General features: G+C 39.9%; 1 protein-coding gene across 2 annotated transcripts in view; it reads left to right on the forward strand.

The window, feature by feature from the left end:
- Positions 1 to 23,994, forward strand: part of LOC141754265 (CUB and sushi domain-containing protein 1) — a 467,652-nt gene that overhangs the window by 244,454 nt on the left and 199,204 nt on the right. For both annotated transcript variants that reach the window (XM_074613208.1, XM_074613217.1), the window contains exons 4-7: positions 2,966 to 3,160; positions 4,315 to 4,522; positions 18,974 to 19,086; positions 21,508 to 21,585. In XM_074613208.1, coding sequence (XP_074469309.1) covers positions 2,966 to 3,160; positions 4,315 to 4,522; positions 18,974 to 19,086; positions 21,508 to 21,585 — 594 coding nt within the window. The remainder of the gene's footprint in view (positions 1 to 2,965; positions 3,161 to 4,314; positions 4,523 to 18,973; positions 19,087 to 21,507; positions 21,586 to 23,994) is intronic.

Consider the following 23,994-nt stretch of genomic DNA (forward strand, 5'->3'; position numbering starts at 1 on the left):
GAATATGAAGTCAAGTGGGAGATATCAGCTGTCACATGTTGTCTAAATGAATCTACACTTTATGTATCCTGTATCTCACAACCATCCTACGTTACTCACCCAATTAAACTGTTATCAGGCCATTAAATAGACATTATTGGTCGCACCTTATTACACGGTCACAGCTTATTACACGGCTTTGTTGAATACTTCATTCTGATTGGTCAATTACGGCATTCTATGGTCTGTTATTTCTTTATAACAGACCGTTGCTATGTAAGCAGTTCTGATCTCGGAATCATTTATTAAATAGACATGTAATAAGTGAGATAAGGTACAGAAAGCTGGTCATTGTTGTGAACGGCTTGTTGTCAAAACGGCTTCTATAGGTTTAGGCAACACAACTATAATTTTTTTTAAGTTTAGGCAATACAACTACAACTTCTTTAGGTTTAGGCAATACAACTACAACGTATTTAGGTTTAGGCAATACAACTACAACGTATTTAGGTTTAGGCAATCAAAAATGACAACGTCTTTAGGTTTAGGCAACAAAACTACAACTTCTTTAGGTTTAGGCAATACAACCACTTGGTTAAGTTTAGGAAAACATCATGTTTTGGCTTAAAATGACTAAATTTCAAAAGTGAAAGTGAAACTTAATGCTTGTGAACATAAATACAACACTGTGATGGTTTCACATGCATTGCAAACCCCAGCATCCTAGATGAAAATCCCACGTTTTGCTTTGTGTCCCATCCCTCGCCCCACACTTCCAATCCACCCCATATGGAGTTTCACGCTGTCTATTCTACAGCGCCAGACTTCCGCCTCTGCTCCTGTCATAATTACTACTGTCGCTAGAGGTCACTGTTGTGTTCTTGTAAACCTTCTTTCGTTGATCTACAATGTGAATAGATGATAAAACCTACTAGTGGGTGTAGTAGACCCCATTTGACCCACATCTATGGTGCTTATAGCGGCCAATAATGCCTATTTAATGGCCTGATAACAGTTTTGAACATAGCACCAAAAGAGTTTGTTGTGATTCAAGAGTCTAATCTCAGCAAACCAGACTCTCTACTATTTAATATTTCATGGCTGAAAAGAGAACACAACTTTAACTCCAAAACTCAAATGGTTTCTCAAAAATGCAACTGTGGTTAAGTACAATATTAGTTGGATTCTGACAATACCTGTGAACACTTTATCCTTCCAAAATACCTCCTGATTATTTCAGACATCAGTCTAAATGAGGGAATACCTCTGTGTACCAAGCTGGCTTGCCTGGCAGACACACGACTGTACGGTCACATAAGTGTGACTAACGACTTGGCTCAGACGCATGATTTCTTTCATCCTCTCTTTTTTTTCCGTTGGACCTTTCCCTCCTTTTGCCCATCCTTCGGTCAGTGCTTTAGTTTGGGTTTTTGAATTCAGTTGTGTGTGTCACCTTGTTAAAACACAGTGGACTTGCATGGTCAGCTGAGTGTGAGTAACTTGCCTCTGATGCATGACTTCATACAATCCAAATAATGAGTCAATTAGTGTAAATTATACATGTTTAGGGCCCACTGCAATTAGTTCACCTCTCTTTTCCTGTCTGACTGGAGTCTCCGTCTTTCCCCTTTCCTGTCTCCTCCTCCTCCTCCTCTCCTCTCCTCCTCTTCCTCCATCATTCTGTCGCTAGTCGTTCCCCCTCTTCTTCCTCCTCTCTCCTGTCTGTCTCTTCATCCTCCTCTCTTTTCTCTCCACTTCCTCTCCCCTCTTTGTCTTCCTCTCACCCCCCCACCCTTCCCTCTTTCTCTCTGTCCTAGTTCTCAGGGTCTCATGGTGAAGCTTTGTCTAATTACCATGCTAGCGTTTAATTGGAACAGCATCCACAAACACAGATTGACTGACTGAATACCCCTTACACGTTAACACACTGCACCGTGCATGCACATAAAAATTAGCCATTTGGATACACATTACACGCACGCAGTACACACCCAGCAAGTTAACATGCTCCAGTTATACAAATACACACAGCACACAGCGTACACCAGGGTCAGATACCGTGGAGTTGGTCCAGGTTGTACTACAGCCACTGTGCTGATGCCCCTTCTGTAGAGCTGAGGCGTGCTGGCTGCAGTCGCAGATTGATTTTGGCCTAGTTTTACCATGAGCTGCCTGTAGCTGCTCCCACTGTAGAGCTGTGTCATCTAAGAACTGGCAACAACACATGCACAAATGCTCGCCAGACATCGAAATACCACACAGTCACTTTCACATATTTTTAGGTTTCTAGCAAAGCAAACACGCTCACCTTTGTTATTTTGTGTTGTTGATTCTGATGTTTAGTGTTTGGTCAGTTTCCACTGTAAATAGGAACGATTCAGATCTATCTCAGTGTTGATATATTTGACATATTTAGTTTTGTGTGAGTCATCACAATATGTACCAGAACATTCAAGAGATACTGTTGAAACTTTTGGCAAGTACATTCTGAAAAGCTGAAATTAGTCTTTGATTGAATGTGCTTTTAGCTCATATGAGATGTGCGACCAGCGATGTTGGGTCACAAATATACATTGATTTGTTTTGAGGGGTCAAAAGCCAAAAGGTTTGGTGGATCACTCTCCTGCATATATTGGCCCAAATACAGCCATGATTATAAATATAATTTTCTGTTGTTGAGTTGTTAATGGCTGCTTGGCTCTTCTTTGGTCAGTTAATTCATTCATTTGGTTGTTTTTAGTTTTATTTTTTGCAGCGGTCAACTAGTTTTTCTTATATTATATAATAATATGTAATATTAGATATGATATAAGCGATTGTGATAGTCTGGCGACCTGTCCAGGGTGTACTTTGCCTTCGGCCTTTGTCAGCTGGGATCAGCTCCAACCCCCTGCCCCCGCGACCCTGAGTAGGATAAGCGGTTACAGATGGATGGATATGAAATTAAAAAAAAATCATGTTCTCTGTTTTCTCCTTTGTGTTTCAGTCCTGCCCAGCCACACATGTGGCACCCCGGGCCTCATCCCAAACGGAGTCATCCATGGCTCGCGGTACAACATGGGGGACAAGATCCGATACAGCTGTGAGTCAGGATTCGTATTGGAAGGACACAGTATCCTCACGTGTATTGTATCACCTGGCAGTGGGGCACAGTGGGACTTCCCATCACCATTTTGTAGAGGTAAGATGTTGTCTGATGTCTCTCTCTATGTCTTTTGTTTTTTCTTCTATGTCAGCCTTTTAGCCATCTCCTCTTGTTCTTAAAATAAGTCAGAAAAGTATGTCGTACGTTACCTAATATGACATCTATGCACAGACTCATGTCCCAAAACAGTTAGCTCGTTATATGTATTTCTAGAAATGCCCATTGCCAACTCCAACAATAAAGGGAATACGTAAGAGAAAACAAACAGTCTCTAATTGGTGGGGTCATGAGAATTGAAGGACCTTAACATGAGGCCACAGGACGGAGCAAGATGAGAAGCCCCAGTCGGTGTATTGATTACTTTTAAAGCACAGTGAGGTCTGACTCAAACAAACCATTGCATGAACTAGATGAAGCCCAAAATCCTCGAGCAAAGCCCTTCTAATGGTTCATTAGTCTACAGACAAGAACAGATATGTCCGGGTTTTCCCCGTCAGGGCCAGTGGATGGTTGAAGAGCTCAGCTCAGGGATTCAGTATGTTGTCATAAATCTCTTCAAAAAACACTTTAAATAGTTTGTGTTTTTTTCAGAAGCTTCAATTCAATGATTAGCTTTTCTGCTTTATTGAGTCTAATTAATATATAATATATAATATTTCTTTTGTTTTCACTTTAAGTGTTTTGAAGATGTACCAAGGATGTATTAATGAAAATTTAATGATGATAGAATTGATGATGAGGAAAAACATGACAATATTAATATATTATTTTAGTCATAATGTTCTTATTAACATGCGTATTGTGTTCATTTGTCTAATAATAAAGGAATCTAAGAGATAAATGTTATGTTTGGTTATCAATTAATGAAAACTTAATTTGAATAGCACCTTTGTATCTAAAGAATAGTGTAATTTTAATGTGTTTTACACATAGCTGATAATAAGACAGTACAAATATAAACAGTGAAACAATTTGAAACATAAGCACACAAGAAATGAAAATGATAAAAGGGAAATGATAAAACATATTTCTAAAAAACAATTAGATGATTAAAAGACAATAAAAAATAAACTAGAAAATGATCAAGGCAACCCAGGAAAGGAAACACCAAAATGAGTGTATGAAATCTGAAAAATACACAGAGAGTTGCTATTTCTTCTCATTCTTTGTCCTGCTCTGTCTGTCTCCAGCGGAGGGAGCGTGTGGCGGTACGTTACGAGGCACGGCAGGTTCAATAACCAGCCCTGGATACCCTGCAGAGTATGACAACAACCTGGATTGCACATGGTCAATCCTCTCTGAACCCGGGGACACCATAGCTCTCGTCTTCAATGACTTCTTATTAGAGGACAAATACGACTTCCTGGAAATCAGCGGGACAGAAGCACCGAGCATATGGTGAGATACATTTCATATGAACACTACAATGTTGTGTAGATAAATAGTCATGTTGGAGGGCACACAAGTCTTTGTGAGAACCAGCAGGAGTGACACACCACGTGCTGAGTGGGACCATAATGAAAACAGACACACACACAGTCACCACTGACATTTGAGAGTTGAGGAGCATGGATGTAGCTTTCATGTCTTAGATCTAGAGGATAACAAACACACACACACACTAGACACCATCGCCTCTTTTTGTGAATCAGGTGGGGACACAGGATTCTGCTCTCCAAGAATTAGTAGCCCGGAGGCTTTGTTCTTCTGTTAGCTGACGTGTTCACATTAAAGAGAACAGTTGTTGTTTTCACTGCAATTTCCTCCAACTTCTATACTTTCAAGGGGGGGCATTTGATATTAAAAGCGGACTAATGATGTTGTTCGGGAGGACGGGTACAACTACTGATTGATTAGCTGCACAGGAGTCCTGTTGATTTTCCTGTTTTATTCAAATCCCACTGGGAAAGTGATAAATTGTTGTTTTCACTCCCATTTTCTGTGGTCACGTTTGAAAATTGGCACTCTGTCGTACCAGAACACACTCTGGTTTTTAAATTTAGAGCGCTGTTTGTTTCCACGTTGGTTTGTTCAGAGTATCGCACATCTCCAGTGAAGGTTTAGATGTGTTTTCGCAGGGGTGGAGGCAGCCTGATGGTTAGTCGCTGGTTCAAGTTGCTGTAACTGCTGGGGAAATCTAGAGAGGGGAAAGTAGTTTGGCCTCCCTCCGTAATAACAACTTAGATGCCTGTGAGCCAAGGCTGCTCAGAAATCGAAAGTAGTAGACTGTGATTGTTTGGACGGCTCCTGGGCTTCAGTTTGTTGTGTATGTGGTTGAAAAGGAACACTAAAGAAAATGACACTGAATTTAAAATTCCACAACAGTCTATATTAGACTTTGTTACGCCACCTTTTACATCTGCTTTTTAAGGAAAAGGAATTATTTTCTGCTTAAAGGGGGCAGAATGTTTTTGGCATCATTTGGCAAAAAATCCATAATAACCTTTCAGGGTATTGTAATTCAAGTGCTCTGAGAGAGACAACTGCACCACCTCATGGCTCTGTTATCAGGCTTTAAAAAAAAACTAGCCCATGCCAGGAGATTTTGGGCAATCACAGGTCATTTCAGAGAGAGAGCGTTCCTTTTGTCTGTTCATTCAACGGAGGCAGCTGTCAATCACTTGCGAACTCCGATCAAACGGTCAAACTAGGCAGATCAAATATGAATCAATTTTCTGTTACTGTAATGCCTATTTCTCACCTCAAATGTTTTCAGAAACATCTTGTAGTGTACTGTTTAAAAAATTAGAAAGTTTGCTCCGGCTGATGGGCGGTGCTTGGCATTTACTCAACTGATCTCAACATGTTACAGCTAAACAGTACACTACACGATGTTTCTGAAAACATTTGAGGCAATACATAGGCATTAAAATTCATATTTGAATTAATGCACTACTGTCATGATGTAGTGATCATTTTAAAAAATATGTTTTTTAATCATATTTGCTCCACTTTTACCCACTGCAGCTTTAAGTGAAAAGAAGTTATTAGTAAACACTAATTAAATCAATTATTTAATCTATATTTATCCCTAAAATGGAGCATCATTTACAACATGTCTCTGTAACCCTTTGTTTAAAAAATAAGATGTTTTATCGCTGCTGACGTGTCCCAAAGGATCTGCAAAACTGTGCAAGGTGACATGGCATTTTCAATTCAATTCGGCAATACAATCTTCTCTCACTGATAAATATGATTCCTAAAAATGCATTTATAGATCACCGTGTCCTGCAGAAACTGCCTCCCATTTTTCACGTTCTCCTGACTTCAACTGATAGATGACATTGTCTTCCATGTGTAGAAAATGGTCCGTGATTGTGGCGCAACTCGCAAAGAAGAACAGAATGATACTGTAGGTCGACAGATAAATAAGCGGAGTGAAGGAGGCAGAGGGGATAGCGCCAGATGGAAACAAAAGGAATGGAGAATAATTGCACATTTAGTCCTGTCACCAGCGAAGCGGTACACATCAACCATGGCATCCTCATGATACCGCGTGCGTGTGTGTCGGTGTCAGGTCTTAAGTGGCCCTCTGACTGTGTGAGCTGTTGATCTTTTCTCTAGGCTCTGACAGATTACACACACTCAAGTGTGCACACACATACACACATCGCTTGTCTCTGACAGTATAACATTCAAGGACCACTGTCAACCCTCCCTCTGCAATGCAGGGGGAAGACAGGGAGCACACCCAACATTTTATCACATGGAAAACAATGACTGCAGCAACTGAAGCCTTTTGATGCCACCAGTCTGGTTTCATGTGTTTTATTTGGTATGTGTTGGACGATTCATTGAAATAATTTCGAGGAATGTCGTATTTAAATTGGCAGATAGACACTATAGAAATATGAATTGATATGAAACTGTTGTTATTGAGAATAATAATTTACATTTCTAAACCCGTACTAGGTTTACAAACAAAGTGAACTTATTTTAATATCCACTAGCACACAACAATAACGGTAACATAGGTCCCAAGTTGGAATCAAACAGATGTTGCAGTTATATTGTTTGAACCTCTAGGCCACCCAGACGCTTTGCATAGTTAATGAAAGTTCACTGATGCCAGACCTGAAACAATATAATTATATAAATATAGTTTATAGAAATGAACCTCAATGGGCTTCTGTATCTAATACAATCCTAAGTACTTTTCTCCAGAGGTGGGATTAAGAGATGACTGACATTTCCACTGAGGCATGCGGGCAGGTCATTGTGAAAGTGACTGACACCTGACAGGACCACTGTGACGGGTTCTTCCTGTTTACCGTGAGCTTTTTCTGATTGGCTGTCCCAAAAGCAATTTCCTGTTTTATGTTCCTGTCTGCTAGCTGGCAGTTTGAATGTCAGGTAGACTAGCTGTCACACACACACACACACCCACACACACACACACACACACGGATGGACGGACACGCACAGAAAGAGAGAGAGAGAGAGACGCACACATAAAGTAATTGTGCCTGTATGATTTTACTTTTTTATCCAACTGGACAAAGTGATGATTTGATTCCAGTCTGTCAGAATAGAATTATGGCCACATCATGTTATGCCATTCCTTGTATCCTACTTTTGGACTACTAAACTGTCATTCATCATTTCTCAAAACTTTAATCTAATTTGAAAGATTACGTCTTGGATTTTTTCATTCATTCAACCTTTATTTAAATCTCTAGGAATCATTAAGGGCGTGCCCTCATTTTCAATGATGTCGAGAGTACAATAAAACATAATATAACAGTTGTACCCAGTTTTCAGGCTTCAACTGACCTGCCAATTGCCATATTGCTTTGAAACCAGTGGGCTACCTCTGTGTTTGAGAAGTGAAGCCAATGCAGCAGTGCCTTAAACTTGCATTCTTTCTAACAGCCAGCAGGGGGCGACTCCTCTGGTTGCAAAAAGAAGTCTGATTGTATAGAAGTTTATGAGAAAATGACCCTACTCCTCACTTGATTTATTATCTCAGTAAACATTGTAAACATGAGTTTATGGTCTCGAACTCGAGGCTTCAAAATGGCAGTCCGCAAACCACTGGGTGACGTCACGGTGATTACATCCACTTCTTATATACAGTCTATGTTTGAAACCTGCCTTCTGAGTGAAATCAGAGTGGCAAAAGAGTTCAGTTACCGGCTAATGTGAACTTTATTTCACCCGCATTATTTGTGAAATATAAAGAAGACTGCACAGAGGATGGGTTAGGGAATGAAGGCAGACAACTGGGAGACAAAAGGAGAGGGGTCAGGAGGACATAAGACCTCCAGGCATTTGTGTTGTTGGTGCCTAATGTAGTCCTTTATAACACTGTATGGCTTGTAGTATTCATTCCTCTATTTAGCAATTGAAATGTCAACAGGTCACACAGCTGCTTCTGTATGCAGTTGAGGAGGTCAACAGTCCCTCTCAGTGCATGTATTTGCACGATTTCCATGAATCAATATGTCGTTCCTGATTCTTCTGGGAAACAAGTAATCTGACCAGTAAACTAAATTCAAAAAGGAGTTTTTCAGAAAGCTGATAATCCCAGGTAAAATGTCCTGTTTCTCCAAGCAACAGCAGTGTCTGTCGTGTGTGGAGGAGACACCTTGGGTTTTTTAGGGCTCTGTGCCGGCGACAGCCGTGGCCGGAGGCATTATGTTTTCTGGCTGTCCGTCCGTCTGTACGTACTGTACGTACCTACGCTCCATTCTCATGAATGTGATATCTCAGGACTTTGACTCAAGGATGAACTGATTAGAATTTGGTGGTCAAAGGTCAAGGTCACTGTGACCTCACAGAACACGTTTTTGGGCATAACTCAAGAATTCATATGCTAATTATGACAATTTCACACAAATGTAAGATAATAGGGTATAATTATGAAGTGATGACATTTTAAACAGATGTAGATGTAAACTGCAACTTGACTGGTTAGCGGAGGCATACAACCGTGAGGTGGTAATTCTAGTTATTTGTCTATTTCATATATAATATACAGAGTTAACTTTTCACTGATTTCCTCCTTGTCCTTGTTTCAATATACATGCTTGTTTGTGTATACTGATATTTTGGTGACCTTAATATAAAGAACACATAAACAGCTAATCCTGATTAAAGGCTTTATATGGAATATAGGTTATGTTGTTACAGCTGCTATCTTCAAATCTCAATATATATGCTTTCTGATTACTTACTTTATCAGTTTCATTAATGTTTACAGCAGGTCTTCCCTGCTTTTAAACCCCTCTTCTCCTCTCTACAACCTAACCTCTACCCTTCCACCCTTTTCTCCTTCCTTCCTTTGTCTCTGCACTCTCAACACTCCCTCTGGCTATCCCTTCTTCTTCTTCTCTCTCTTTTTCTCTCCCCCTTTCTTCCCTCCTCTCATCTTTTATCTCAGTCTTTCAAAGCACAAGACAAACCGAAATGCTTAAAGACCAACAGTGGCAGTTTTGTCATTTTCTTCACCTGAATGAATTCTTACTCTGCTAAAGGCCATTATGTCCAATGAGCACGACCAACAGCGATTAATCATGTTTTGTCCCTCATAGCTTCACTACATTATTCACATTGATTTTAACCCAGTTGTCAGTAATGAAAACTCAAGAATTAGATGTAATGTATCATCATTATAATCAATGATTTTTATTAAGCAGTGTTTTTTTATGCTGATTTAAAGAGGCTTATGGAATCTCTGAATTGTCCCATTAAAAGAATACTTCACCCTTAAAATTACCATTTGTATATCAATTACTCGCCGCGTGTTACCTTGAATTCTTGAAGAAAACTTAGTTTTTCTCGCTTGCCTCCACGGTGAACGGAAATTCCGAAAACAGAGCAAATCCTTGATGAATTTAAGTAAAAAGAGGCCAGGTTTAACAACAGTAAAACTATATCAAAATCTGTTTACAAACTCTCACACAACTTGTGCAGTATAATCCCAAGTCTCATTTATCCAGTTGCATTCTTAGTACTTCCAAAACATGCATTTTTGCCATAATCATACTATTCATAACATTTCCACCACTACTGTCTTAAGTACATGCACGCTGCGAGTCTGTGCATGAGACGGTAGTGGAGGATCTCTCTCTCTCACACACACACACACACACATTTCATATTTAATTACTTTATTGGCTGCAATAGAAACAGTGGTAGCAAAGTAATTTCCATCCTGTCATCCATTTTCTATTTGCTTATCCAGGTAATTTTCTAGTCATTTAACCGGGGCAAAATCCGTTCACACAGTAGCCACAGGGTAAGAAGAGCAGCCCAGATGTCATTTTTGGGAACATCTTCCAACTTCTTCAGAGGGATTCAGAGTGACAGTCATGGCCAGGTGAGAGATGTAGCCCCTCTTTCCTGTGCTGGCTCTCCCTCAGAGCCCCTTCTGAGTAGGCTGGCAAGACATTCGTACCATTTGCCAGTACTGCCTCAACTGGCTTCTTTCAATCAACTTCAAGGTCCTGCTGTTCAGACTTCTTTTATTTTATACACTCATGAAGTGTGAGACCAGCCATTTCACCCGATCTAATTTTTGCTATCACTGATTACGTTTGCATGCACAAAATATTCACTTTTTTGCCCTTATTCCAAAAAAGACAATATTCCTACTAAGCAGTTTACATGGCTAATACAAATTTATATCCCATTAATATTCCTGTTTACATGCAACCGTGCATAATCTGAATAACGTAACCGGTGGTGGACTTGTTTGACTGTGCCTCTTTCATACCTCCAACCACCTTCTTCTAAAGGTTGCTGGTGCAATATTTGTGCATATCCAAAAACCTGTTGATATGCAAGTCTTTCATAATGTTTAAAAGTAGATGTATTTTGCCTTCGGACCACAGAGGGCTTTTCTTTTGGACATGCATCTCTGCAAACCGTCGGCTAGTTTGTTTGTGTACAACGCACAGAGCTGGTCACAAATAGGCCGTGGGGAGGTGTATCGCAAACTGCAGTAAAAACCCCAATTGCAACACATATTCTGAATGTGCTGTATACGTGTCCAAAGAATGCTCCTCAAACCTGAAAAATATCCAACATGCCTTAAGCAGAAAATGCTCCATTCAGAATAAGGCCTAATTCAGAATATCCAGATGGAATATGCCGTTTACATGATCCATATAAAAATTGGGAATATTGTCATATTTGGAATAATAGTTGGATGTTAGTGCGTATGCAAAGGTAGTGAAACTCCAAGTTTCCTGAACTTTTCTCCACATGGCAGTTGCTCATCTTCATGGAATAAGCAAACAACTTTGGAGTCAGTCATGAAGCTGTTGATTCTTATCCAAAGCAGATCACACTTTGTGAACTTCTCCCGGGGAATCAAAGATTATAGTCTGCTGAACCCAGAAGGACAACATCATCTGCAAACAGCAGATATGCCAAGCTAATGTCAGCGCTGACTCGTCTTCATGTTTAATACAAACAGAAGAAAAGGCAAGGGACACCCTCATCAGAGACTCACTGCCTCGCTTGAACAAACTTGATGGCTATGACACCTCATACTATCGCAGCAACTCCCACAGAAAACTCTGGGGAAGATAGTCGTAAGTTGTCAAACCTCAAAACGCATGTAGACAAGATTAGCAAATTCTCATCACTGCTGAGATAACTTGAAATGCTGAGCCATTTTTCCAAGATGGAGCCTACATTGCATTGCTCATACATTTCTTTTTTAGCACCCTGACCTTGGTTGGCTTTCCCTGGAAGGTTTAGCCATGTAATTACCGATCATTTGAACACACCCTCTAGCTCCATTACTGAAATTTGGGAATGACTGCTAATTCAAAGTGCACCATTCGAGGCCTGCAGCATCTGTGGATGAACCTCGTCCATCCTCAGTCCCCCTTTCTTCCAATTCGCTCTCCCCTCATGTTACATCTTGTTTCACTCCTCCCTTTAAGTCCCTTTTTTCTGAACCGCTTCTGCTTTTCCTCCTCCCTTTTTCATCTTTCCCTGCTCTCCTTTTGTAACCAGCCCTCTCTTAGTCTCTCTTCTCCACTTTGAAACACCTCTCTTGTCCTGTTATTACATTTGCATTTTAAATTGTGTTTACTGGCTCGGCGATTGTGTGTGTGTGTGTGGGTGTGTTATAATATAAAAAGTACCGGTGTACCAGGGTTTTGCACTAAGCTCTTGGAATAAACACTTGTGGATAATGTGCTTTCCAACTTTTCTGACTTGTATCCAATCATTTATTTTTACAGAGCCTTTTTGTCATGTTGCAGGTGCTCACTTTCACAGGGACTTGCAAAGTGCAGCATTGGAATACACTTAAAATAATGTATTGCCAGCAATGTAAACAGCCAATAGGGAGGACAAGGGCCAAAACAACAGTGCCCGGACAGTAGAAAGTTGCTTCTGTGTCTTTCTGATGTTCATGTATCACCAAAAAGCGTGTGGTCTAATAATAGAGAGGTGCACAGAAATACCTCTCTCCTGCTCTTGGTTTCTTTGTCCCCCTCTCCTCTCTGTTTTGTGACTCGGCTTCTCCTATTGTCTACTCCTCTCAGGTCTGTCAAACCGCTCCACTCCTATCTCGTACACCTTCCTCTTTGTTTTATCCTCATATGACTTCTTTCTTCCTCCTTTTCCGTTCTCCATCCCCTCCTTTCTCCCATCGCTCATCTCCTCCCAGCTTCACTTTGCTTTCTCATTTATCTCTATCCTTTGCAACCTGGTATTTGTAATGTCTAACCTCATTTAGACTTGCCTCCTTGTCTCCCCTTTGTTAAATTTCGACCTCTCCTCGCGCCTTGTGTAACCTCTCTCCTTCTGTTCATTTAAGTGAATTTCCTTCTCTCACCTCCTCTCCAGTGCTCTTCATCCATCAGCCCCTGTTTTCTCACGCCGTTTTCTCTGTCCTCTTTCTTCTCTGATTTCTTTCACCTTGTAAATTCTCCTTCTAGTCACACATTTCTGCTTGTCGTCCTATAACCTGCTTTACTGGTTTCTGTCCAACCTGTCCTTTGTTATCTGTTTCTCCTCTTCTCCCCATCATGTCTATTATTTTCACTAACTTAGGCAGTGTTCTTTCAAACTTGTATCACTTTCCCCCTTCTCTTCTCATTTACTCCTTCTTCTTTCTTCCCTTTCCTTTCAGTTCAGTCTCATGTCTCATCCCTCTCTTCTCCTCCTCCTCCTCTCTGACCTCTTGTCTCCTCCTCATTCCAATGTCAGACAGCTGGCCAGTCCCTATGAATAATGGAAGAGATGCAGCATAGCTCTCACTTTTTATCTGTTTCTCTCTCTCTACTTTTCATACTTACCCTATCTTTTTGTCCTTCCAATGATTTTTTAAAACCTATTTGTACATCAACATGCGTCCTTGTTGTCTTCAACCCTAAACATAAGTCCATTTGAAGAAGGGCTGTTTTTCAGCGAGCTCTCTGTACATTTGTTAAAGCTCCGATAATTGATTTTTTACCACTAGAGAGCAGAAAGGAGACACCAAATCACCAGAATGTGCAAACAAACATGCATAAAGTGCAGAAGCCAAACAAGAACAAATCTTCCAAAGCACTATCCATACAGATCTACTCTGGGAACGACTTATCACTCTTAATCTTTTTGAAGTGCAGAAAGGATTGAACACAGATGGCTCCAGTGAGGAACACCACTGTTGCCGTCCACTAATGTTTGGCAACTTGATATACTGAATGGAGAATTGCAATTGTCATTTCAGCACTCACTAGGTCACATGATAGGGCAGACCTATCCTCCAAAATCTTTCAGCCAATCAGTTCAACCTATAGACTGTATATAAAAAGTGGAAGTAGCCATCGTTACGTCACCCATTGGTTTGTAGAATGCCGTTTTGAAGCCCTCGAGTTCGGCATTTTGGCTGTAGCCATCTTGGTCTTTGGCCGTCGCCCTTCTTGGCTTTTTGAAACCAGAAGTGACCCGAGAGGGTGGAGCTAAGTACAGCTGAACACTGATTAAGACATTTTTAGGTGACCAAAAGGTTATGATTAACTTTGATGAACTGAAAACACGTTGTGAAAGGGTTAAAGTTAAAGACAAAAATACGGATCACTCCCAGACCAGACCCAAGGTGTCTCCTCCACACACGACAGACACTGCTGTTGCTTGGAGAAACAGGACATTTTACCTGGGATTATCAGCTTTCTGAAAGACTCCTTTCTGAATTTAGTTTACTGGTCAGATTACTTGTTTCCCAGAAGAATCAGGAACGACATATTGATTTCATGGAAAACGTGCAAATACATGCACTGAGAGGGACTGTTGACCTCCTCAACTGCATACAGAAGCAGCTGTGTGACCTGTTGACATTTCAATTGCTAAATAGAGGAATGAATACTACAAGCCATACAGTGTTATAAAGTACTACATTAGGCACCAACAACACAAATGCCTGGAGGTCTTATGTCCTCCTGACCCCTCTCCTTTTGTCTCCCAGTTGTCTGCCTTCATTCCCTAACCCATCCTCTGTGCAGTCTTCTTTATATTTCACAAATAATGTGGGTGAAATAAAGTTCACATTAGCCGGTAACTGAACTCTTTTGCCACTCTGATTTCACTCAGAAGGCAGGTTTCAAACATAGACTGTATATAAGAAGTGGATGTAGTCACCGTGACGTCACCCAGTGGTTTGCGGACTGCCATTTTGAAGCCTTAAGTTCGACATTTTGGCCATCGTCACCTTGTTTTTTTGCCCGTTGCCATCTTGTTTTTTTGCAACGGCGAACACTGAATAAGACATTTTTAGGTGACCAAAATGTTATAATTAACTTTCATGAACTGAAAACACACTGTGAAAGGGTTAAAGTTCTAAGATGAAAATGCGGACAACTCCCAAACCGGACAACGCCGTGGTAGCGACCAGTCAATCCCAAGGTTGCCACGTCCTAAAGCATCCCCTGCTTTATGATCTATTTGACTCTAAATGGGACCATAATTTACTAAATGAACATCATGCTGTATTGAAGAAGACTTGAAACTAGCGATTGAGACCATAAACTCATGTTTACAATGTTTACTGAGGTAATAAATCAAGTGAGAAGTAGGCTCATTTTCTCATAGACTTCTATACAATCAGATTTCTTTTTGCAACCAGAGGAGTCGCCCCCTGCTGGCTATTAGAAAGAGTGCAAGTTTAAGGCACCTGGCTTCACTTTTCAGACCCGCAGGTAGCCCACTGGTTCAACCAAAAAAAGGAAGTGGTTTGCCATAACAATTTAAATTGTGTTCAAAGACACAAGGAGCTCCTTTTCTGTAAAAAAAAAACTGTGCACAAGTTCAGTCAAAGGTGCATGGTGCAGGTGCACAAGACATGGCTAGTATCAACTAGCATTACTTAAACATCAGTGTTTTTGTGCAAAAAGGGTGTAAGTGCGGTTCATCCAAGTTGTTCATTTGTTTAAAATGAGCCGATGAAAAAATATGGTGAGTAGCTCCCAGATGTTTTGTTAAGTCACTGTCTCTCTTCCAGAAGTATTTCTGCAAGACATTGCTGGAAAAACAAAATGTATTGCTAATCAAGTTCTAAAAAAGGTTTAAATTTATGAGGTGTACAGATGGGTCTTTAAAATTAGGTGACACTGAGGTACAAATATGTTGATCAGATGAGCCAATTGTCGAGATGATATACGTATTCTCGTGATAAATCTCTGCTGATATACAATAACAATTGATTCGTGCATAAAATGAGTACATTTACAACAAATCTAATCACCATTGTCACATATGAATTTTCCATTAGATAACCACCTTATTGCAAAATGCAGAGAACCTTAGGCTTGAACAGTACAAAACCAGCAGTGATTTCCCGATGTAATACTGAACAGGCACAACTGTTTTTTTTCCAGGACATGAATGTGTTGGTTAGACCTTCCCATCAAAAGTGAGCCAGCACCACACATCTCCTTTCAACTAAAACAAGACAACTAAACAATAACTAAATAATGATTTGATTAAATACATAATATTTCTTCATATTTTATTTCCATACAAGTATAGGAATAACATGGTATAATAATGTTATAGTTCAATGAGTCATTTCTTTAGAGGGGAACAGTTTCCCCCATTCTTAAAGCATCAATCTATGATGATCACCACATGATGGTTTAGTGTAAATGCTCATATTTACAGTTTATTAATATTAATGCATGAGTGTTGTCCATCTGACAATCAATTAAATTATCTTAAATATGTTTCCAAAAGTTGCATTTTTTGCAAGGCAATTGCTTATTATTTCCAACTTTGAGTTTAATATAATTGTTATATGATCCATTAAACATGAATTCATTGTCATGTATACAGTAAATATCATTATGATACTGTATTTAAGCTGATACAATTTTGATTATCCCACTGTTGTTTTCAGTTCATTGTCATTTTTCACACGACTTCAATATGGAAAATCATTAACTTTGTGAACTGTTCTTTTATTGACTTCCACTTCTTCATTCAAATATATTCAGTTTTCCTCCCAACTTTGATTCAAATTTAGACTTCAGGCAAAACATTGCTCTTGCAAAACAGCAAAGATTATATTGTTATATAACAGTAAGCTGTTTCATCATGTGAGTCTTATTTATTGTCTAAGAACATTTTCTTTTACCAGGCTGATTTAACAAGCATAGATTATGAGTTAAAATCACATACTTGAAAACATAACCAGGGTAAAAGTGCACTGAAACTTTCTTTTTAAAGATAATTTTTTTGGTTTTTGCCTTTATTTGACAGAGATAGAGATAGTTGAGAAAGGGGGAGAGAGGGGATGACATGCAGCAAAGGGCCGCAGGTCAGATTAGTACCCCAGGCCGCTGCAGCCTTTGTACATGGGGTGCCTGCTTTAACAGTTGAGCTACCGGGGCGCCCCCAGTGCACTGAAACTTGAAAAAAAAAAAGATAGTCTCACTAGACTAAAAAGCTCAATAATATAATACTTAATTGTGAAGGGACGCACGTCAATTTTGTTTACGCACCCACACATGGAGGTCATAAGTCAGGGTCAGGTGCAGAACATTGTTGTTTTCCTTGAATATAGTGTATAGTGCACTATATTCACTGTCCACCTTTTTATTTAGGTGTGACTTGTATGCACTTTTAAAGTATATTGCCCTTAAAAATTCCCATAATTTCCCCCCTGGTTTTTACACTCATATCTCACTTATGACATTATGTCACACTACATGCATGTCTATTTAATCATACTAAGTGATAAAGACCCCTAGTAGACTCACTGAGAGATCACAGAACAGATAGCTCTACTATTTGATGTGTATAGATTGGCTTCAGGCAGACACATCCGCTGTGTTTTTGTCTCATCTGACATTCATTTTTCTGATTTTCTTGAGCTGTCTTTTTCTGACTTTTTTTTGATAACCTTCCCAACTGTATTCACAGAGACAGAGCTTTATGTCTCCAATAACAAGCCCTCAATAAGGTCCTCTAACAAGCACCCTTAATATTTTTTTACCACGTCTCATGTTTTGTTTCTGCCCTTTTCCTTATCTATGTTTCTTCCTCCCTCACGCTCTCTATCTACTCAGTATACTAACCTGCGGCATTATTAAAGGGCAGTTACAGTGGTCGTGTTGCTCTAGGGAGGATGGGAGAACATTGGCTTCCAGGCAGTCTCTTACATCATTTCCTTTTTTGTCTCAGTGCACCATTTTCCCCACATTTTAAAATTGTTCTGTACCACCGCCTTGGTTGCCGTTGGTAACGAAATGTGAGAGCAGCTACAGCTGATGTAAGACTTACCATTGGCAACCAACTCATCGTCTCAGTGGTGATGATTTAGAACGTGTTTTTGAAGATGTGAACTCTGCCGACTTTCTACTACTTTACTACCTCCATTCACCTCTTCTACTTCAATATGGCTTTCTGCTGCTCTCCAATCAATCAGTGAAAAGGCATTTTTTCAGGCAAAGATTTGTTGAGTATTCCTTTAGTTAAACACACTTGGACGTGGGAGTTATACTGTACCCGGTACAAGCACAGTGCTCTGCTTCTGGTCAGTGCTGATCATCATGGGAAGGGATGATATCACTCATTCAATTCCCTCGTCCACATTCTCCAAGCCAGTGGAACAAATTGCCTTTCAGCGAAAATCTCTTCAAATTACCGCCAGCCTTTGCATTTCGGAGGACAATGCAAAGTGACATCGAAATCATACTTTGAACACTCTGGAAAGTTCTGCTTCACATTGGGATATTAATTTAGATCCTTGAGTTATTCACACTTCTATGTTCTGCGTCGTTGCAGCACGACAAAATTGGTTGGCAGGGCTGCATCTATGATGCTGCAATCTGCAATTACATGGCAGCCCTTTGAAGCACCCTCCAACAATAGCATTTTCTACCTCAAATTAAAATATGTAAGCTCATCTTTCATGAACACACCCAAGAACTGAGTGCACATACTGTAACAAAAGGTTATTACAAACAATGTCCATCTCTGGAAGAGAACATACTTTCTCTGTCAGCGTGATGTTATTTACCATCAATGTGGACCATAGAAAAGTAGAAATATACACATATCACACAACAATAACATAATGCAACATATGCAACATACCTTTATTCACAGGAGAGGGTGAATACTGTGGATCTGCAATAATAACAGCTTGAGTTTTGTTACATCATGCCTTCTCTCTCCCATGTGCCTTGTCTGTCTGTGCTGTATTTTCCAAAGTATAGTATAAATATGCCAATAAGCACAAAGTAAGTAATCTCTAATTTAGAAAGGTGGACACATTCCAGATACAGCAGTTATAAAATGTGAATATCAGTAGGTCTTTTTTGTCTTTTTTCGTCTCTGCCTACTACTTCTGTTTGTTTTTTTGTTGTGTTTTTTATAAATTATTTCTTGTCTGCTTATTCCCAGGCTGACCGGTACAGCCCTGCCTTCACCTGTGATATCAAGTAAGAACTGGCTTCGGATACATTTCACCTCAGACAGCAACCATCGAAGAAAAGGATTCAGTGCTCAATACCAAGGTATGTCACACTCTTTCAGTCTTATTATGTATCTGTTCTCTGCCTCCCTTGTATGTATATATGTATGGTATACACACATATATTTACAACTTATCCACACATAAAAACACAACATTGGGAATAGATGGTAGTTTTTAAGGATGCACCAATACCGATACTGGATCGGATATCCGGCCGATACAGACTCAAATAGCTGGATCAGACATCGGTGACAATGGGGACGATATATTCAATTCAATTTTATGTTTATATACTATATACATTATATATTGAAATCTGAGTTCCTGTTTAAGTTTTGACCAATTTGTTGCTGGTGTACGATTAATTATTTTTATAATAAATAATTGAATAAACTATATCTATGTATTTATTGGTCACATTTTTCTATCGGTATCAGGACTGAAAAAGTCGGATCAGTGCAACCCTAGTAGTTTTCTTGCAGTATATTTTTATATACTGTAATTGAGAATTGAGAATTATTGGGGACAGAAGTCTGAAACCACCTGACTGGACCTTTCCTGTCATCTAATTGGCTGGTTGTATTACTTATGAATTAGTATATTAAGGTGCACATAGTTTCCACGTGGCAGCTCAAATTTAATTGGATGCTTCCAACCCAAAACACGGTGATCCAAGACATGTGCTGTATATCTCGCATCTCACTTCCTGTCTGTCTCTACCTCTTTTTTTATTCACTTTATGCTGTCCCTTTCTTCCTCAGTCGCTGGTCTCTTGCTCTTGCCGTTGGTACTTCTGTCACTTCCTTTCTGTCTGTCTCTTCTGTGTGCGATATGTGTTTGTGTGTGAGACAGAGACAGAGAGAGACAGAGAGAGAGAGAGAGAGAGAGAGACAGAGACAGAGACTGAGAGAGAGAGAGAGAGATGTGCCTTTCATCCCAAGTCTGTTTCTCAGTGGAACGTAGTTTGGTTGTAGCATAGACTTTTCTGTTATCCTCTGCAATGCTGCTACTTAGGATAAAATAGATGTAGAATACATTTTAATGCTGCTCCACTGCTTTTTCTCCTCTTTTGTCCCTTCTTCTCTGTGTATTTTAATGTCTTCTCCTTTGTCCTTGTTCTAATTTTCACTTTCTGCCACTGTTGCATTTGTTGTAGGTTTGTTATCAGAGGGGGAGTGTGAAGTCCTTTCTGAATTGCACGCATAGCTCTTAGTGTACTGAATGGCAAAGCTGAAAATAATAAGCACTTAAACGATGTACAGTCATTTAAGTTTAAAGGTGCTATTGATAACATTGACTCTGTTAAGTACAGGTGTGAACACACTCAAGATGCATTGAGATCCGATAACTCAGACCACATTCAGAGGTGGTCTGGGCCACATATGGCCACATTAGCAGTGTGTACGCGAATGTGTCCTGGGCCACGTTAAGGACCGCCTTATCAACTGACGTCCCGCTGGGATCCACAGGGTCTCACTGCGCTCCTCATGTGCATACACAGGCAGACACCAGCGCTTGTCTGCCTCGCAGCATGGAAACGGCCTCTGTGCTCTACTGTCTTCTGTCGGTACAACTGTACTTTATTAAAATATATCTTAGCTACAGGCTACATATCTACAGACCATCATACTAGGCACGCAAAGTGCATTATTATCATATTGTCGGAGATCTGTCAGTGTTTTTGTTCCAGTGCATTGCACGGAGCTGACACCCGCCTGCTCTCTTGCTCTCGCTCATCCTTGGCTCTCTGAAGGTCTGTACCCACTGTTGCCTTGAAAGGCAGTGGTGCCGGCGGCATTGAGGTCCCTGGGGACCGCCGGTACAATAACCTTATATTTTATGTTAATAAAATGTACTCAAATTCGAGGAATATGTAGGATATTACTCTTGACATTCATGTAACATTAAGTCACAACGGCTGCTGTATTAGCCATGTGTTTGCTACGTGTTTATTTGCATATAGAGCAGGGAAGTGAGATCGGTCACTCAAGACGCATTCTAATGCCAGGTGTGAAAAGACGTACCTAAAGCTGTCCACTTGTGATCCGATCACGCAGGACGCATGTTAATGTCAGGTCTGAACAGGGCCATTGATAACATTCAGCGACTAGATGTCACATTCTCCCACCACTGTTCCATTGCATTTACTTCACAACAAGTTGTTGACAGGCACTTACCGTCAATCGCAACCATTTATCCGTTTTCTTCCACAAAAACTGATGTCACAGAGATATCACGTTATACCAATGTTGTTATACTATTAGCTCAAATGCCTGGTTAGAAGCTTAACTTATTTTTTTTTCAGGACAAGCCAATACTTTTATTCAGCACCTTACTAAAGGTTCTATGGATGTATTATATAAAAAAATATTTGTCTACATAAAAATGTTATCCATAAGACCTTTAATAAAGTATTATTTATAATTGAATTGATAACTATGATTTCCTATTCTTTCTGCAGTGAAAAAAGCAATAGAGTTGAAGTCCAGAGGGGTGAAGATGATGCCCAGTAAAGACTCCAGTCACAAAAATGCTGTCTGTAAGTAAACTACTGTCTGCTGTCTGTGTGTGTTTGCAGATAGTGTGACTGTACATCATTTGGAAAGCCCACATAAACACATGTGCACGCCCACACACACATACTGTATGTACACAAGGACACTCAGCCTGCATCCATCTTTGATGTGGCGAGAGCAGTGATTTCATCTATTTTTCACTGGGGTTGCCCTTCTAGGAGACAAGAATTAGTACCACACTCTCCTTTTCCATTTTTTCCCCGTCTTTTTTTCATCTGTCCTTCAAAGGGTCGGAGGTTGATATGAAACCAGTTCTATAAATAGATGGTATGTGTGTTTACAGGAGCAAAATGTATTTATAAAAGCAAATATATGTTAAAATTACACCCAGTATGTGCAAAGAAAATGTATTTTCATGCTACAGTAACAGTCAAGTTTTGACTTGTTTAAACTAAACTTACAATTTAGTTCATTACAAACCAAGCAATGATGCAAGTAAACCTAATTTTTACAATTACTTCTCGGTAATTAAAACAAGCTGACAGAGGGATTGTACTAGTTGGTAGTCTTGTCATCGTGTCACCCCCTCTACAACCATCATGTTTGATACCAAGTCGTACTCACGAGCCTCTATTTTGTTGTTATGATGGTTTGAAGGACTTTTCAAGCCTTCCTTTGTCACACACAGTGAACCTCTCCTCTGGTGTCAGGGTGGTACTCTGCTACAGTCCATAATAAACTCAATGCAGCATAATGACTCACTTTCTGCTGGCTGTAGCTACTGTATTGCTTCCCAATGGGAAAGTCCTTGTATTATCCATTTCAGCTTTTTATTATATTCTAGCTTTCTAAATTTCAAGTGGAGTCTGGAGGTTTTACGTTAAGAGTCTTCATGGCCAGTGCTGGAAATGCGCCCACTGCATCTTTTTCAGTGTAGTCTTGATCAGGTGAAGTTATCAGTGGGTACATTTTTGACAGCCCACTTTTGAGACATATTATGCCAGTAGAGAAATAATACAGTCCTATAGTGGACACTAATGAGGGCCAACATATGGAATATAAGTTCAAAAATGCAAAGTGTCCCTTTTAGTTTCTGTCTTGCTACATTATTTTCCACTCTCCTCTCCTGCCCCCTTTTCATGTGCTCAGGTCTTTATAATATCCTACATGTCGTTTCAGTGGGATTTAAGTAGGTGTTGCCATGCCTTTCACCCCACATTTTGTGACATGGCAAAAGCCACTTCTTGTACTTAAAAAATTATACAGTTTTGAATACAAAGCATGACTATATGTCAAAGCTAATCATGAGATTAATTAGCATTTTTGAGGCTGTACTTTGAGTGCTGTAAATAATTCAAATGATTTCCCATCAGCCACGCAGCCAACCAAGTAGCATGTATTTTTTGGCTGGACCGCAGACGGCCAGCCCTACAAACGCAAAAGTCTGTCACTGAGTGAATAAGTGATGAAGTTACAGGATTGGTTGGCCGAGTGTTGGAGTTTCATCATTGGTTGTTTCTCTTTAAAAATGAAAAGGCGGGAACAGTCCTTTGTTTACGTTTTCAGGGGGGCGGGTCAGCGGTTCCACTCACCTGCGCGTGTGATCGTCTCGCTTCCCAGCATTGGACGCTTGATGGGCTACCACTACACACAAGGCACTAGGCACTAGGCACCTGATTGGACGAACTAGTGGCAAAGAGTATCAATATACGTTGTTTGTGGGCTGCAGCTCCCAACTTTTAAACTAGAAGCAACATGGCGGCATTTGGAAACTTTCTTCTTTTATATCACGATAATAGTTCACCAAAATCTTGCAGATGCCATTAGGAGCACCGGAGGACACAGAGGCACATGATTATGATCAGATTACCTGTCTCATGCACTACTATCAGGATATAGTGACTAAAAAATTGTGCTCCAAAAATTGCTCCATCACTACCGAATGCAGCTTTAAAGAGGTTACTTCCTCAAACAAAAGAGGAGGGAAGAGTAAATCATGAGTACATGTGTGTTAACTCAGCAGAGATAACATGCAATGAGAAAAGTTGATCTACAGGAGAATACATTTTTGAAAGCAAAACAGAAAACCTGAGAGCCTTGCTGAATTATATTCCATTATATTTTTATATTTTGAATAGTCACCTGCTATCTGAATTTTGTGTTTTCCTTTACATAAATAAGGACATTTCCATTGGTGCATAAAAAATCACCAGAATGCAGGAAATGAAGTGGTTGACGCCCCACACATATTGCGTCATGCCCACAGAGGCTGCTTACATAGACAATGAATGGGAAGCTTTGAAAAGACGGAGGCTGTGGTCACGTAGCATTAGTGGATTTAACATTATAGACATGACCACTAACTATTTGTGTAACAATTTAGCCGCATATTCACAGACTGACCATACACGGCCCAGCAATATAATAGTTTT

Source organism: Sebastes fasciatus, chromosome 2 (genome assembly GCF_043250625.1).
Source record: "Sebastes fasciatus isolate fSebFas1 chromosome 2, fSebFas1.pri, whole genome shotgun sequence".
NCBI classification, from domain to species: Eukaryota; Metazoa; Chordata; class Actinopteri; order Perciformes; family Sebastidae; genus Sebastes; species Sebastes fasciatus.